The sequence below is a fragment of the Thrips palmi genome, unplaced genomic scaffold, assembly GCF_012932325.1.
Source record: "Thrips palmi isolate BJ-2018 unplaced genomic scaffold, TpBJ-2018v1 HiC_scaffold_17, whole genome shotgun sequence".
NCBI classification, from domain to species: domain Eukaryota; kingdom Metazoa; phylum Arthropoda; class Insecta; order Thysanoptera; family Thripidae; genus Thrips; species Thrips palmi.
The window spans coordinates 8640486-8656179 of record NW_023144626.1 but is presented as its reverse complement, the minus strand read 5'-3'; the positions used below and the strand labels follow the sequence as shown (position 1 = coordinate 8656179).

The window sequence follows — 15694 nt, the reverse complement described above, 5'->3', positions numbered from 1 at the left end:
ACCAGCGAGGCACCGGTGTTGTTTGTCAAGGTAGGGAGATAAGGGATGAAGTACTATGGTTATACAGATTTTTAAGTACTTTCTCTCACTTTAATTCAAGAAATTTCCATTTTTGCATACAGTTAAGAAAATTCAGAACACATATGTTTTACTCCAAATTTAAAGTGTATTTGGCATTCCATCAAAGCAACTAGTGGCGGCTTGGAGAAAATAATGAATTTGTTAATGTTGACTAGAGCTACCTGAAATTATTGCAAACAATGAATAAGTTAACAACTCTGAGAGCCAATTGAACAAGTTACATATTCACTTGGCAAATCACAGTGGTGCTTTCCTCTATACCAGAGTAAACTGAAAACTATCAACATAATAATTTTTTTAATTTTTTTGAAAGGTTCATCATGTACACATATCAAATTCTATCACACAACCATTACACGAGAAAAATAACCCATATTTGCATCAGTTGTAGCCATTCTAAAAACCACATCATAATATAAACAAATATGATCCTTTGTGTTTGGTCCAATGTGCTTCTATTTTTGCTCAATTCTTACAAGATGTCCTCAAGACCGACAAAACAATGACACCTTCCCCAGACAATATCAAGCACCACAGTTATCTCCAAAAGATCAACACACAAGGAAATTTGCTCACTTATCATTGGAAAAATTAAGAACAGATCGGCTTTCAAAGTACAGCAGAATTTCGTGCACAGCTTCACACTTAAGAATTACACACTTTTAGGCATCACTAAACATCAAAAAATATCTTATTACAAAAATAAGTAAGAAAAATACAATATGATAACATTTATGACAGGCGGTTGAGGATATGGAAAAATCACAGAATTCCTGATGAGAATGCATTAAAATAATGGTTCTAACCCTGTCACAAATCCATCAAGTACATTCATATGACTATTGAGTTTTGAGAGTAACAGTTCCCAAGTCTTTCTCATACACTGTTTAACCATATTCATTTGCTAAGGCAAACAAACATATAAGGCAAGTAAGGGTCATCATGATCTTTTTTTATTTATTCTTTCTATTACTAACCCCTTCAATGATCAAGTAGCTATACTGTAACATAAAATAAACAATCAAATTTTATCCTGGTCAGGATCAATTCCTCATTTCCCACTGGCAAAGTCGTCTCAAGGTCAAAAAATTAATAAAATATGCAAACTGCTTGATGAAGGAAACTAAATCAAGATACACTAAAAGAAAATTCAGCAAAACTTAAGCATAGTTCAGTCAATAGGAAGTTTTGCTACTCTTACTTATCAAAGAGGACAAAACCTAATAGATGGAAAACTATTGAAGATCATACAAATGGTAAGTTTCAATACCTGCGACCTTAAAAAAACAGACCTCAGAAATTTCTATAACAGTGAAAACGATAGAACCCTGTGACATAAATTTATTATACTTCCAAAGCATGAGCTTCCCAATGTCTCTCCAGGGTACTTGTTGTTTCAAACTTCTCTCCGCATTGGGTACACAGGAATGGTTTGAAACGAAGGTGACTGACACAATGTTCTTTCAGTTCATTACTATCAGAAAACTGCATACCACATTCGGTGCATCCAAAGGGCTGAGTAACTATTACATCTTTGGTTTCATCTTTCTCTTCTTCAAAACAACTGAGGGATATTTCCTTCTCCTCTGACTCACGTGAATGTGCCCAAACGTGTCTGTTTAAAGAGTGCCGTCCAACACAAATAATGCCACATTTAGTGCAACCATATGATCGAATATCCCCATGAGATTTCAAATGCTCACTGAGAGAATCTTGGCAGCTGAATGCATCACCACACTCACCACAGGTCTCGGAACTACTCTGCTCTGCATCAACATCATTGCTACTTTCACTACCACAGGACACTGATTCATTATCCTCTGGAGATTCTACCATAGGTTCAATTATAACTGATCCATTATCATCATCATTTCCATTTTCCTCAATGTAATTATCAGGCAACTCACAAATGGTCACTGATGATCTGTGTGATGTCAGGTGGTCATCCAAGTCAGACTCAAACTGAAAACACTCAGAACATTCTGAACATTTGAACTGTTTAAGAGGCTGTGTTCCAAAATGAATTGTAAATGGCACAGTACTAGTGCTACAATCTGAGCATATAAAATGGCTTGAATGCTCATGGAAGACATTGAACAATCTTGCACAACGTGAGCACTGCATCATCTTTACATTGGTGGCAGTTGAGGATAAAATATTAGTCGTAGGTAAAGTACTTGTCTTGACACCATCCCCTTTACATTCTCGCAAGTGCCAATTAATACAGGAAGCCTTTTCAAATGTTGAATTGCACCTTATACACAAATACAAATCATCATCTGCAAGAAAATTTTCAAATTAAAACTGGAAACTTCAATTAAAGTGATGCTTCAAGTTCGATAGAGATTAATTAACATACCTGTGCGAACAACAGAAGGAGATCCTGAGATGCCATTGGCTCCGGGCACTGCTTCTGGCATGTCTTGGACCACAAGGTACCAAGAAGGTGTATTTGTCTGAGGTGTTTGCGTTACTGATGAGGTTTGAATAATGGGTACTGTTGACTCTGTTGGCCCTATAATGGGGTTGTACAAATTTTGAACTGCAGGCACAGCAACTAATGGATCACAAGGTGCAGGCACAGGTACAGCAATGAAAGTTTCAGCAGGGTTTTGAACTGCTGCCACCATAGGGGTTTCTGCAACAGCCATCTGGGCTGGCAAAGCAACGACAGGTTCCACATGGTTGTGAGACACATAAGGAGTTTGCATATTGACAGCTACAGGAGAAGCAGCAGCAGCAGACAGGATATCCGTGGTCATAGGCACAGCCAAGTATGTGTCAGCAGGTCTTGAAGTCATAATGGGTGAGCGGCCCATGTCAAGTGACTGGAACAAATTTTGTCCAGGCCCTGCACTAGGCACTATGTCCAGACTCATGGGCTGTGGACCAGACATGGTTACCCAGGACTCGTAAGTGTTGGTTTGATGAATGACAGAGCCATCACTGGAGGCTATACTGACACTTTGTGTCTGAACCACCATATGACCAGAACCACCCAAACCATCAATATGGTTGTTCATTTGGTTCATAGGGTTTCCTCCCACAATCCATGGATTATTCAGCATGATTACTCCGATATCTGAGGAAAAAGCAAGACATGTTTAAGAATGCAATATTGCTGTTGATCTGAAGAGAGAGGCACTATCCACCTACACAAAGAATAGTTGTTTCATAAATTGTGTCATATAATGCTTTCTTACATTACGGGAAATGACGCTAAGCAAATTCAGGATAATTAAGAAAGAGAGACGTAATGCTTCGATGCAAAATAAGTCACTTAGAAATACCACAGGGAACAAACAAAACAAAAAACAATAGAGCCATAACCTAAAAAGATAGGAAAGTGGCCTCAGCAACGGTTGCCGCTGACAAGAGAAAAGCTCACAATTTCATACAAGTAAAAAAGCTCCAGGGCTTGTGAATATCTTAATTCCGCCTTACCTTCAAACTAATGTCATTTTGTAAAGGCCAAAGACAACTCCCGGCACATACCCAACGCCGACATGTTTACTGATCGCTTCGCGTGAGCTCTCTCTCTCTCTCTCTCTCCTTCTCTCTCTTTCGCTCTCTCTCCTTCTCTCTCTTTCATACATACACACCCCTCCACCCACCCCCTCTGTCTAACAATCGTTCTCCCAAATATAACAACGTTTTTAGTTGGGTAGGAAAATAAAATACCAGAATAGGTAATTTGTTATACAACATATTTATTCCAACAAAAATGAACTTCATTGCAACACATTAAAATTGTACAGAACTTACAATGCATCCAATCCATACCTACACATTCTTTTAATACAAATTCGAGTTCCTTTACACAATTAATATACTTTACACAGATCATATGTTACGTAACAGTCGTGAGAAGTGTACAATTAGTACCTATGACCCAAAAAAAAATGCTCTAAGATTTCTGGTAAGACTCTTTTAATCCAATACGACACCCTGACATCCTTGGTTTAGCATTATTTTCAAACAACTTTGAACTAAACAGAGCTCACAATAAATCACAGCCCTTCATAATGAAACTTCAAAACACTTCCTATTTTGTTAACACAAAATCTTGAGGTACAAAAATGGGCAGCGCTACTAATTTATTTTTACTGCATTAATGTTAAATTTGTATGTTGAGTGTCCTGTTGCTTTATTCATTGTATTGTTTAACATCAAATAAGCTTGAAAGGTACAGATAGTATGATACCTGATCAGTTTCCTAGGCAGAAATATTTCACACATTAAAGAAAATACCGCAGAGAGTACAATAACGCAGTATAACAATTGATGAAACTTCAGCTACAAAGATTTGACTGGTGGAACTGGCATCCCCTTCACTGGCATGATACTAAGTTTATAGTTGAATGAGGAAGCATCCTCTGCTTCCAACAAAGTAATGAGAATCATTTAGAAGATATGATCACATAACCACAAGGTATGTTTCAGGATACAACAAAAATAACAGTGAAACACATTGCTAAGTGTTTATAATACTACGTTGTCAGAATTTCTAAAGAAGCAGTGACTTAAAAAGTACAAGATTATCCTGACACTTGATGATTCATAGCAAATACTGGTTGAAATATTACAGTGCACTAAGCTGAAACACTCTTAAAACATTTCATTACAATTCCCATAACATCAGATACAGAAGAGAAAGACCTTTCAGGAGATGCCAAAAGAAAACGGAAAGTTTCAAATCTGAACATTCATGATTGAAGTCAACTTGTTAAGCAAAGTAATGAAGTTCCTGCAGGATGCATACTCCAGCAAATCTAAAACTAATAATAAAATAATGTGTAATACATTTATTTTTTAAAAAAATTAAATTTAAAATAAATCCGTCTCTGGTCTTATTCAGTCTCTTAAAGATGTACAAGACAAAAATATAACCATTTATCTAAAACGACCATCAATGATAATACTGGACTAGAGGAAATCTTTCATAACTATGTTGATTCAAACAATCCATTATGTCGAGGGGTCCTATTCAAAGAATCTTATCTGCGCGTTCCCCCCAAGAGAATCTTATCTTAAACGCAGGCAAATTCCACTCAGTTTGACCATTTGATACAGATACAAATCAAAATAATTTGTGATTTAATTCACTGAAATGTGAAGATGAATGATCAAAGAAACCAAAGGTGCGTGTAGAAATACATTCCGCTTACTCTCGTATCCGTCACAAATGGTCAAAATGTGTGAAATTCGCTTGCGTTTAAGATAAGATTGTCTTGGGGGGAACGCCCAGATAAGATTCTTTGAATAGGACCCCTCGATGTAGCCCATGACAGTTTATGCACAATTTTCATGAGTGTATGGCTGATCCTGTAAAAAAGGCATAAAGCAAGCACTTGGTCAAGTAAATACAATGTTATGTCTATAAACACCAAAAGTGTGATACAAGTTCAACTTAATCAGCAGCAGCACTAAAATTTAGGAGACATTCATTCTGCAACTGATAAAGTTACAATGGATTAAAAAGACAATTTAATAAGTCAATTAAACGACCAAGAGTTCGTCGCACACCACTGTCCTCTTTCAATAGCTTACATCAACTGTGTAATTTTTCAATGATGAAAGAGTCATGATGAAAGTTAGAGCATCTAAGTGCTCATAAATGAAAGACCAAAGGCACAATTACATTATGTAGCGACAGCAGTTAAATCACAAAGAGATGATGTAAAAAAAAAAAAACAAAAAAACATGTTATTTCTGGTGAGGTTTGGAAAAACTTCATTCTATATGTTTATAAACACATAAACTCATCATAAGTGGCTTTACGACATAAAATATATTAGGAAGAATGTGCATTCCTACCAAAGATCAAAATCAGAAATATAGTGCATTTAATAATGTTGTTCCTACATGAAACCATAAGAACTAGCAAAAGCACACGCCACATAAAAATTTAATGGTTTTTTTTTTAAGAAATTTTGTAAATACAGGGTAGTAAATACAGTATGAACCACTTAAAACCTTGGGGGAAAGTTGCTGTAAGCACGAAAATAACATGGAATTTGAGAAACTTCACGTTAGATGGGTCACAGACAGGTAAGGGTTAGACTGTTACCATCAGTAGCAAAAGGCAGGGCTTTAACAATAGACCATGCATGTAGTCTGTCTATGAGGCAATCAGTTTTGAGTCTCACTCACAGATCCATTCTTTTGCCACTGATAATTACAACCATAGCATTAAGATGAACTAGACAAACAAGAAAGAAACAAGAAACAACTCTTGAACAGAGCTATAACTTAATTAAAATAGAAATCACAGTAAGATGCTCAAGACACATGGTGCACTGCAGAAATAAAGCAAAGCATGGGAACATTTTGAGGAGAAGGAATGAAGGTACTCTCTTAAACAAATCAAAGTCCTTAAGGAAATGGAACATGTTCAAAATTACCAATGTTGAGCTGCACTACGCAACTGAGTCCTCAACATAATTGGTAACAAGCCTGACAGTTACAACAGTCAAAACAAAACAAAGAATCTCAAATGAAAAGTCAACACAGAAATGTGGTCAACTTTCTCCAGAAGAAGTTTTGTTCACTATATTATTTGACTCAGATGCTTGGGCCTCCACTGGAAAAGAAAAGAAAAACCTCACATTAAAAAATTTGTCCCAATTTTAGTATTAATGTTGTTGCTTCTTATGTTTTTGGAGTAACAACTTCTCCATACTAAACAAGGATTTGCATACTTTCAGTTTTGTGTCTTCTACAGGCTTCTTGTCTTTCTGAGGCATCAAAGTACCATAGAGTAATGGCATATCTGCAACAAAAAACCATTCAAAAATTTTAAATGCTATGCACATTGTAGTTTTGTGCTGATTTGAATATTGTTAGATAGGGGTTCATGTACAATTCATTTAACTGTAAGTTCAAAAATTCTAATGTACCTCGTCTTAAAAGCTGGCTGCACTTCATGTGGGTTTCGTCGATCTGACCAGAAGAAGAGAATTCGATCGAAGAAGGGCTCAATATCTGCCACTTTGTCTTGCCAGCCCTCAGGAAATATGCGCAATAATCCACCATTTTGCTGTAAGGTCAAAAGTTAATTAGCAATTCAGGGTTCATACTTAAGGAAACACCACTATTAACAATTAATACCTGAATATTCCAATCTCTATTCAGGTAGTAAATAGCTGTGATGCAGCGTCCATCTTTATTGGGATTGTCAACATGTTTAACATAGTGAGTTCCATGGCCAGGATAACATGCCACCATTGCCTGCAGCAGAGAAAACAAGATAGGGAATTCAGACAGGCAGTTTTGTAATGAACAAGGAACTAATATGAACAACAGATCCCCATTAAGAAAAAGAAGAGAGTATTTTTGAATTCAGTAAATTTTACCTTAGTCCTCCCATTGATAGTGTAGTTTCCTATTTTTCCATTATTAGCCATTTTGTTTGCACGTAATATGATAGCATCTACTTGGCTAATTAACAGACCTATATTCTTGCATGATTCATCTTTGCCATCAATCCAAGTAATCTGATCACCTCTAATAGTTTTAAGATCATTTTTGACCTTTTTGCTGACTAGTTGACCATCTTTGAAGACACCCTTTGTGTACATTCCAGTGACTTCTTGGAGCACAGACATTCCTCGCTTGTACCCAAGGAAATTATCTACCACACAAACACCAAACTGGTCCATGTCTCTAATGACAATCCTGCACATCTCATCAATCACTTCCTGCTCTCCACATGGCTCTTCAATGATACCCTCTTCATCTCTTTTACTTCGGTGAAGGAAAGGCGGAAATGGTCTGTCACCAGCCAGGCTTATCTCGGAAAAGTCTTTGAGCCCAAAGCCGTGGCCGGGTGGGTACAGAGTTGGCTTCTGCAAAGACATGTCAAGATCTGCATCACTGTACTCCAGAGCAGGACTAAGGGTCTCGGTTCGGGCGTTCAGAATTTCACTCTCTGAACTGCCCTCATAGGTTATGGTGCTAGCACCCTGAGCTCCCCACTCCTGCGCCCATTTCAGTGTTTCCGCATCACTGGTAACAGTTTGTTTAGATTTAACTAGAGCTCCACTTTCAGATCCAACACTTTGACTAGCGGCACAGCTTGTTGGGTCAGATGAACTGATGTCCTTGTCAAGTCTGTCATCGGCGATGTGTTCCTTGCACACCACTTTGTGTTTTTTCCAGTGTTTTAACTGATGGTCTTTCGAACAGTAGTACACAAGTTTACATCTAGCACAGCGCAAGAGATTATTAGCAGCTCCACAAAAATCACAACATGCTGCGGTATTCATTTTTTCCTAGAAAACTTGGAACTGGTCGGAACGAACATCTTTGGCATTCGGCCTGCGATTTGCTGAGGGGGGGGGGGAGGGAATGAAGAGGAGGGAGGGAGAACAGCTAGAGTCAAGACGATAACAATGTCTGCATGACGCAGGATACTCTTAGAGGGCACCAAAAACCAGCTCTACGCAAAGAATGTTCCCATCTCATCCTTCCAGTTCCAGTCGTTTAAACAAAAGCCCACGTCAGGGGCTTACGTGCACGTTCACTACACTTAGTTCTTAAACAAATGACCTTTGACTAGCGAGGTCACGAGCCACAGCCTGCCCGAAAAGCACTGTCTGATGGCACAGTATTTCGCGCTTCATATTCAAACGACTCTGTACAGCCACCCACACTTAAGGCACTCGAAGTTGAAACTAGTGTTAGAACTGAAGAGAGCTCAAGTTTTTAAATGAAAACTGGCCTTATTGCGATACTAGTGCGATGCGAGGAGTAGGGGTCAAGGTGTGCTGAAAAGTGATTCAGTTCAGTTGTGCATTTTCGCAAGCATGCGTCCCACCAAACAACACCACTGCACCACAGGTTGCATTTGACGAGACTACTGCATGTAGGTAAAAATGCTCGTCTGAACTGCACCAACTGACAGAGTTTGAAATGCACCTTCTTACCTGATAAATCCTGCAGGTCGGTTGCGCTCCGACTAGCGGGGAAGCAACCCCCTTCACAGCCAACATCGCTGCTGCTTATCCTTTCCTTGTTATGTTTCAGCGACCGAATTCGCGCGTCTTCCTATAACATAATGATTCTCCTGCGTTTCATCACAGTTATCGCCGACGCTCAGGTTTTCCTTCTCGCCAAGGACTCGGCGTGGTGAGCCCTGTGAGCACTGAAGACGCTCAAGTTCGTAGGCACAGCTGAGCTCCTTGGTCCTGTCTGGGCTCGTCGGTACAGTCGGTACGTCACTCGGTGATAGTCGACGACTTGAGTCTCGCGGATCCTGCCCCGATGCTCCGTCGATCGCCGTCGATGTGCCTTGGTCGACGTGCCGAGGGACAGTGTGGAGTGTGGTAGACTGTGGACGGACAGACCTCCATGCAGACGAGGCGCTTGAAAAGGGGCTCGCGCCGCACCGTTCGCACCGTGAGTGAGTAGTGAGGGGTGGGCGGGCAAGGCGGGCGGAGCAGCAGTGGGGCGGCGACAGTCGCGGCAGAGTAGCCTCGGACGCCTTATCCGCTAGTGTCTCTGGCGTGGCCGGCCGCGCTTACTCGCCGCGGACCATGGCGGCGCGGCCGCATTGTGGCATGGCGCAGCACGGCGTCCGATAGCGGCATGGCCAGGCACGGCGCACGGCCAGGCATGGGCGCGGAAACTCAGTGCATACGTGACCGACGGCACAGCGGCATAGCGGCGCACGGATCCATGGCCGGCTGCGGGCCCTGCGGGCTGCGGCGACGCCGTCGGTGGCGGACGACGCCGAGGACCGCATCCGGGCCAAGGACCGTGCGCGGCTGTGTGACGAGTCCCACAAGAGAGGGGGAAGTTCTCAAACCACGTGACCGATTTTAGCCCATCTCGTGACCTGCTTCTAGTGTAACCTTCCCCGCTGGGATGGGTTCATGAACTGCCTTGACGGTGCTACGCCACTGAGAGGTCAAGCGCGGCCCTGCCTGAGCCAGGCTGGCCAGGCAAGGCACTGGCGAGGCCAGGGGAAGGCCACGGAGGCCACACCGGTCATGGAGCCCCACAAACTATCTAATAGTGGAGTCAAACCCAGACCGCGGACTCGTCGCCCTCGTCGTCACTGGTCGTCACCGACCGCCGGTGGTTGCTGCCAGCATGCCGCCAGTAGAGCCACCAACAATGGCACCCGGTGCGGCACCACCGGAATGTCCCCCTCTTGAAATTCCAAATTAGCGAAATTAACTGTCTGACTGTGTAACCGCAGACTCAAAAGAAAATGACAAGCACACTTCAACGAGGAAAAGAGACAAAATTTACGAAGCATCCACACCCAGACAGAGCGAAAGCGTGGGAAAGACATTCGCCGCCCCTTGCCAAATTTCTCTTCAATTGATGAAAACAACTACCGAACATGGATTGGGCACTGGAAGAGTATGAGGTGAGTCCTCCCCCACCCGAGCCACCTCCAGATAAGCGGTCTACTATTGTGTCTCGTGGGCTGTGCCGCTGTGCGTATCGGAACTCACGGATGGCGGCACGTGCCAATGTAGGTACACAGCGCCACCAGGCTGATTCCGAACAGTGGTCTCTCTCACACCCCAGGAGTACAGTAGGTCAGAAGCAGAGCGACGAAACGAGAATTCGGAATCAGCCTGCCGCATCCTTGGGGGTAGAAATTGCCACACACTTTGCCAACCTACAGCCTTACGGACCCTTCGCAGGCGCGGGTACCTGCTACGGGTCATTGAGCGCAAGAAAACAAAGACAGCCAAACACGTCCGACTGTCACGTATTCAAATGACTCACATGGACGTACCCAGTGCTCGTCGATGACCGATGGCCGGCCGACGGCCTGACAAGCCACGCGCCACCTTAAGGCGCCACACGCCCTCGTCCTCGCCCTGCCCGCAGGCCCAGCCCATCCCCACGTACCCGGGCTCGTCCCTGTCGGTGTTCTACGACAACCTCATCGAGTGCCTGGGCGAGACGGAGCAGGCGGAGCATGCCGCAGAAGAGGGGGAATCAGAGGTGACAGCTCGGCACTTCGCGACATCGACGCCGCGCTTCCCGCGTCGTTCGATAGGGAGAGGGGGAGGGAATACCACGGGACAATGCTTTGTGTCTGCTGGTCACGTGCCCCTATGTCGAGATGGCCTCGTTCCGGCGCAGGTCGAGGACCTGCCTCCGGGCCTGGACTACGTCGAAGAGGGACTTCCCTACGGCGCCATCACGCCGGAGGACGGCGATGGCGACGGCCACGAGGGGGACGAGGAGGACGAGGGGGAAGAGGAGGCCGAGGAGGAAGACGGGGGAAGTGGGGCAGTGTTCGAGCAGAGGTCTGTGTGTGTGCGAAGGCGAAGTGTAGCTGTGAAGCGAGTGAAGCAGAGCCGGACTTCCCTGGCGCCAGTCCGAGCCAGCAGGGCAAAGACAAAGGGAGTCTAAGGGCCAGGCCCTAGGCCAGGCGCACACAAAGCCAGCTCCGGCGGACTGTCCTGAGTGTCGCGTCAACAGTCAAACACAGAACGCACCGCCGTGACTCACTCACTGGCGAGCGACGAGACTGCGCGCCAAATCTGATCCATCTGATCGCCTAACCGATGCGTGCGGCTTTGGTGGGATGGAGGTAGGTCGGGGCGCGACGCACTACGCGCAGCCTGCACCGCAAAGCAGCAACACGAGCACGCGGGCCGCCACCCCGCCCAACGCCCAGCTGCACCGCTGCGCCCAGCACGCATGCAGCACGCACGGCGGGACGGGGCGTACGTGTCGCGGGGCAGCTACCTCGCGCTGCGTGCGCTGCGCGGCCACACGGCGGACGAGCAGCGCGGCGTCTCTACGCACTCCAGGCCCGAAAAAAGAGGGGGAAAGGGGCGGGGGGACTCCACTTCACGATGTTGTTCATAAGTGTAAACTTTCACTCGATTTGAGCAAACCGCTTCGACAACTTGGAGTGTGTAGCTGAAGTACGAAATGACTTGCTCGCTGCCTAAACACGCGGCGTGCAGCAGTGCTGCAGGGGCCGAGGAGGACGCCGTGGTGGCGGTCGACGAGTGCGGCTTCCTGGTGCTGAGCGACCCGGGCCTGGAGGGCGCCTTCAACCTGCGAGGTTCGTGAGTCGGTGCGAAGGGGCAAGGAGATTTCTGGTGCAAAAGGTAAAATGATAAAGTCGGCTCGCCCCCGCAGTCCCGCCGCCCAAGTTCGACGAGACGGGGCTCTCGGCGTACAAAGAGCTGTGCCGCTCCATGAAGCTCACGCCCATCCACCGGTTTCTGCGTCAGCTCAACGAGGGGGTCGTCGACCTCAAGGTTTGTCCCGGTGTGACGCAGGTGTGAGGCGGGGGGAGAGGGGAGGGAGGCGCTCAGGCGAGCGTATTACGCCCGTTCCTTGACAGCTCGCGTGGCGAGAGGGACTTCCCCGGGGCGAAGTGTTCGCGGGAAAAGGGAGGGGGGGGGGGGCCTTGATCCGAGCGCGCGCCAGTTTTCGCGCGGGAGGGACTTCCCCCGGGCGAGTGTTCCGCTCGCGCTTCGCTCCGTGTTACTGTCGTGGTCGTTGCTATCAGACCGGTCATGTCAATAAATGCCAGGCCGCCCGTTCCATGTGTCTGCGAACAGGTGGCTCTGTGATGCGTGGCGTGGCCAAACCGTCACCAGAGTGTGGTTACAGTTCTATGGCGTGCGGTCCCGGACTCTGCGCGCCATCGCGCAGGCCCTCATGTACAACCCCACGGTGCACACGCTCGACCTCACGGGGAACTGGATGAGCCCCGAGGCGGCGTACTACATGGCGGAGCTGCTGTTGCGGGAGAACATCGCGCTGCAGCACCTCATCATGAAGGGCTGCAACTTGAACCCGCGCGCCGCCGTTATGCTGGCCGAGGGCGTGGAGCTCAACCACACGCTGCAGACCCTCGTCCTGGCCGACAACCACCTCGGCGACGACGGCGTCCTCTCGCTCCAGGTGCGTGGTGTTTGACCTGTTTGGAGTCTGGGGGCCCATCTCAGCATCTCACGTGGTCGGTGCGGCGTGCCCGGGCGTGCCGCGCGGGCTGCAGGAAGCGCTGGCGGTCAACGACAAGCTGCAGATCCTGGACTTGAGCAACAACCACCTGGGCGCGGTGGCGGCCTCGTCCCTGGCCAAGGCGCTGCAGGAGAACCAGACGATCGAGGTGCTGCGCCTGGCGGGCAACAACCTCTACGAGGACACGGCCAAGGGTGAGACGTCGGGCCTCCTCCAACCCATTGAGCAGCCGCACGTTTGCCTACTTTCTCTAAGTTTGGACAGTAGTCAGTTCAGTGACACGCACTGCTTCGTGACAGGTCTACAGACTCTGCTCAGAGTGATCCAGAAGCGGGAGAAGCCCATCCAAGTGCTCGACCTGGCTTGGAACGCACTCAATGTGCCAGCGGCAGTGCCTCTCAGAGTATTCCTTGTCAGAAGCGCGGTTCAACAACTCTTCCTAAACAATAACAGGTGGCAATGGAAAGCAGTTTTGAAGATACTTATTCATATAAATACCTATTTAGTATAGAAAGGACTGACCTTTTGTTCTTTGTTTTTTTAAACAAGATTTCCAGGTCCAGCAATTGATACAATTAAAGTTGGTGTTGCCAAGAGCAAAACATTGCAGCACCTCAAAATAGGATTCAACCCCATGGAGCCCCATAATGCTCTAAATCTCTTACATGCTGCACAAGCGTCTAGCACTTTGCAGACATTGGACCTTGATGGTATTCGAGTTCATACTGACTTCATCAAAGTTCAGAAACGGCTTGAAGAGTCACGGGGAATGGAAATAACTATTGAAGGGACATTAAGTGATTATGAAATCAAGGGACCAAATCTTAAGGAAATGATGCTTAAAAGGGCACGTTTTGAGGGTTTCAAGCCTAAAAGAAAAAAGAGGAAGAAGGACTTTGGGTAAGTATTGAGCTAAACTGAGATCACAAATAACTTCCAACAATAACATCTGCTAAATTATAATTCTTCTTGCAGGCACTTATTACTCCAGCTGGCTGAAAATGGCATTGAAACTATGTTACCAGAACAGTTCACTGAGGCAGCCATGAAAAAGAAAAAAATCAAAATTCGTGAAGAACTGCTTCGAGCACTTTATGAGGAATTCAAAGCAAAGAAATCATGGGTGGATGTGACCTCAATGCTTGAGTGCTACATGAAATTATTCCCAGACACAGTACTACCACCCCCAGTTCTGAAAAAGAAAAAGAGGAAAGGGAAAAAGAAGAAAAAGAAATCCAAGAAAACAAAGTAGAAATGTACTAAAATTTTACATTTTACTCTTGTAATAATAAATTAGATTAAATGTGAAAAATGTCTTATTGTTAAAAGTGGATCTGTAATAATTAAAAAAAAAAAAAACTTAACTAAAATAGGATATCACATTTTGGAGATGATTTCTTAGTAAGTAGGATACACACAGATATAGATACACATTTTGATTGATTATTCAAGGGAGAATATTCGAGCAGAAATGTCATCAATAAGCCAGTTGATGCCTTCCAGCAAACTTGAACCTGTGACTGCACTGCATCCAATGATCTGCCAATGATGAGTTTTGATACTAGATAGATCTAAAACCTGCAATAATTATAATGAAGACATTACAAACTCGAAAAAGAACATTCAAGAGTACAATTTTGACTCAATAAACAATCACTTACATCTCGAATTTCTTCAAATGATAAGGCACCAGCTAAGTCTTGTTTGTTTGCAAAAACTAGCAATGTTGCCCCAGAAAGCCTCTGTGAAATCATACATGTAATGAGAACAATAATTGAGGAAATGAGCTAAAGGGCAAAAGTACACACAATATACACAATATAGGCTAACCTCTTCTTCTAGGAGTTGGTGTAATTCCTTCCGGCAATCAAGAAGACGACGTTTGTCAGCGCTATCCACGACCCAAATAAGGCCATCAGTGCACTCGAAATAATTGCGCCAGTAAGACCTTAAGGACTTCTGACCTCCCACATCCCATACATTCAGTTTATATCTATAAAAGAACAATGAAATAAATTGAAGTCATGAATGCAGCTTCAACAGTAAAGGAAATTTCTTCCATACCCTCGATGCTCCAGAGTTTTAATGTTGAATCCTAAGGTAGGTGAAATAGTATCAATGTCTTCACCATTGAACCTCTTCAGAATTGTGGTTTTACCAGCGTTATCTAATCCTCTGAAAAGCTGAGTTAAGGAATCCTACAGAAGGCAAGACACACTCAAGATGAAAGGGTTGAAATTCTAACAAAGCAGGCTTTCACTACTACAGAACAGGCAGACATTTAAAGTATTTTAAGGATACAACATTAAGAGACGCATTTCTTTCTCCTTCTCCTTCAACTTCTTGAGAACAGTAAGCAGACCCATGCCGAGAGTGATTAACTATTGATGACTTAAGGTACAGGTGTGGAATGTTGTTTGTTTGTTGTGGTTAAAGTAAGGTTAGGTTCGCCGAGAAAGGGGCGGGGCGGAGGGGGCGGGGGCAGGAAATATGAAAGGGGGAGGGGGAGGGAACCGGAAAAGGGAACACGAAAGGGGAATGTCTGCCAACGGCAGAGATGAGGTCGAGGCTCATTCTTGATGATTCGCTTTAAATGTAAACCGTAAAACATATGCCTTTGATTCCCTAACAGTTTTTATTGCACTCGAATCTCGAA

The 15694-nt window shown here is 44.9% G+C and overlaps 4 protein-coding genes across 12 annotated transcripts; 1 reads left to right on the top strand and 3 right to left on the bottom strand.

The window, feature by feature from the left end:
• Window positions 1-68: 68 nt before the first annotated feature.
• LOC117643287 (oocyte zinc finger protein XlCOF6-like) lies at window positions 69-3665 on the bottom strand. 3 transcript variants are annotated; one of them, XM_034382091.1, is made up of 3 exons: window positions 3526-3665; window positions 2441-3163; window positions 69-2360 (listed from the first exon to the last, which is right to left on the bottom strand). In XM_034382091.1, the coding sequence occupies exons 2-3, from the start codon at window positions 3147-3149 to the stop codon at window positions 1426-1428; spliced, it is 1644 nt and encodes a 547-aa protein (XP_034237982.1). In that variant the 5' UTR covers window positions 3150-3163; window positions 3526-3665; the 3' UTR covers window positions 69-1425. The 3 variants fall into 3 exon arrangements, with proteins under 3 accessions (XP_034237982.1, XP_034237984.1, XP_034237983.1); XM_034382093.1 differs by lacking the exon at window positions 3526-3665 and adding an exon at window positions 3285-3439; XM_034382092.1 differs by lacking the exon at window positions 3526-3665 and adding an exon at window positions 3238-3427.
• A 2306-nt stretch (window positions 3666-5971) lies between these two features.
• On the bottom strand, window positions 5972-9392 carry LOC117643468 (egl nine homolog 1). Of its 2 annotated transcripts, XM_034382394.1 has the most exons (6): window positions 9009-9392; window positions 7437-7928; window positions 7192-7311; window positions 6981-7120; window positions 6783-6853; window positions 5972-6664 (listed from the first exon to the last, which is right to left on the bottom strand). In XM_034382394.1, the coding sequence occupies exons 1-6, from the start codon at window positions 9072-9074 to the stop codon at window positions 6603-6605; spliced, it is 951 nt and encodes a 316-aa protein (XP_034238285.1). In that variant the 5' UTR covers window positions 9075-9392; the 3' UTR covers window positions 5972-6602. The 2 variants fall into 2 exon arrangements, with proteins under 2 accessions (XP_034238285.1, XP_034238283.1); XM_034382392.1 differs by lacking the exon at window positions 9009-9392 and having other exon boundaries at window positions 7437-8435.
• On the top strand, window positions 9332-14344 carry LOC117643466 (protein NLRC3-like). Of its 6 annotated transcripts, XM_034382388.1 has the most exons (9): window positions 9866-10210; window positions 10286-10459; window positions 12027-12127; window positions 12205-12326; window positions 12685-12978; window positions 13073-13232; window positions 13338-13491; window positions 13588-13938; window positions 14014-14344. In XM_034382388.1, the coding sequence occupies exons 2-9, from the start codon at window positions 10455-10457 to the stop codon at window positions 14288-14290; spliced, it is 1464 nt and encodes a 487-aa protein (XP_034238279.1). In that variant the 5' UTR covers window positions 9866-10210; window positions 10286-10454; the 3' UTR covers window positions 14291-14344. The 6 variants fall into 6 exon arrangements, with proteins under 6 accessions (XP_034238280.1, XP_034238282.1, XP_034238279.1 ...); XM_034382387.1 differs by having other exon boundaries at window positions 9866-10459; XM_034382386.1 differs by lacking the exons at window positions 9866-10210; window positions 10286-10459 and having other exon boundaries at window positions 11932-12127.
• On the bottom strand, window positions 14275-15511 carry LOC117643469 (ADP-ribosylation factor-like protein 2). Its single transcript, XM_034382395.1, has 5 exons — window positions 15340-15511; window positions 15103-15213; window positions 14869-15031; window positions 14700-14780; window positions 14275-14616 (listed from the first exon to the last, which is right to left on the bottom strand). Exons 1-5 carry the CDS (start codon window positions 15402-15404, stop codon window positions 14482-14484), a joined length of 555 nt encoding a protein of 184 aa, XP_034238286.1. The 5' UTR covers window positions 15405-15511; the 3' UTR covers window positions 14275-14481.
• Between the last annotated feature and the right edge of the window lie 183 nt (window positions 15512-15694).

Coding starts and splice junctions, on each gene's coding strand:
- LOC117643287 (XM_034382091.1), bottom strand. CDS start 3,149: ATGCTGAATAATCCATGGATTGTGGGAGGAAACCCTATGAACCAAATG. Junction 2,361..2,440: donor TCCTTCTGTTGTTCGCACAG/GTATGTTAATTA, acceptor ATTTTCTTGCAG/ATGATGATTTGTATTTGTGT.
- LOC117643468 (XM_034382392.1), bottom strand. CDS start 8,348: ATGAATACCGCAGCATGTTGTGATTTTTGTGGAGCTGCTAATAATCTC. Junction 7,312..7,436: donor CTATCAATGGGAGGACTAAG/GTAAAATTTACT, acceptor TCTCTGCTGCAG/GCAATGGTGGCATGTTATCC. Junction 7,121..7,191: donor ATAGAGATTGGAATATTCAG/GTATTAATTGTT, acceptor TTGACCTTACAG/CAAAATGGTGGATTATTGCG.
- LOC117643466 (XM_034382386.1), top strand. CDS start 11,992: ATGACTTGCTCGCTGCCTAAACACGCGGCGTGCAGCAGTGCTGCAGGG. Junction 12,128..12,204: donor GGGCGCCTTCAACCTGCGAG/GTTCGTGAGTCG, acceptor TCGCCCCCGCAG/TCCCGCCGCCCAAGTTCGAC. Junction 12,979..13,072: donor ACGGCGTCCTCTCGCTCCAG/GTGCGTGGTGTT, acceptor CGCGGGCTGCAG/GAAGCGCTGGCGGTCAACGA.
- LOC117643469 (XM_034382395.1), bottom strand. CDS start 15,404: ATGGGTCTGCTTACTGTTCTCAAGAAGTTGAAGGAGAAGGAGAAAGAA. Junction 15,032..15,102: donor AAAACTCTGGAGCATCGAGG/GTATGGAAGAAA, acceptor GTTCTTTTATAG/ATATAAACTGAATGTATGGG. Junction 14,617..14,699: donor CATTTGAAGAAATTCGAGAT/GTAAGTGATTGT, acceptor TAATTATTGCAG/GTTTTAGATCTATCTAGTAT.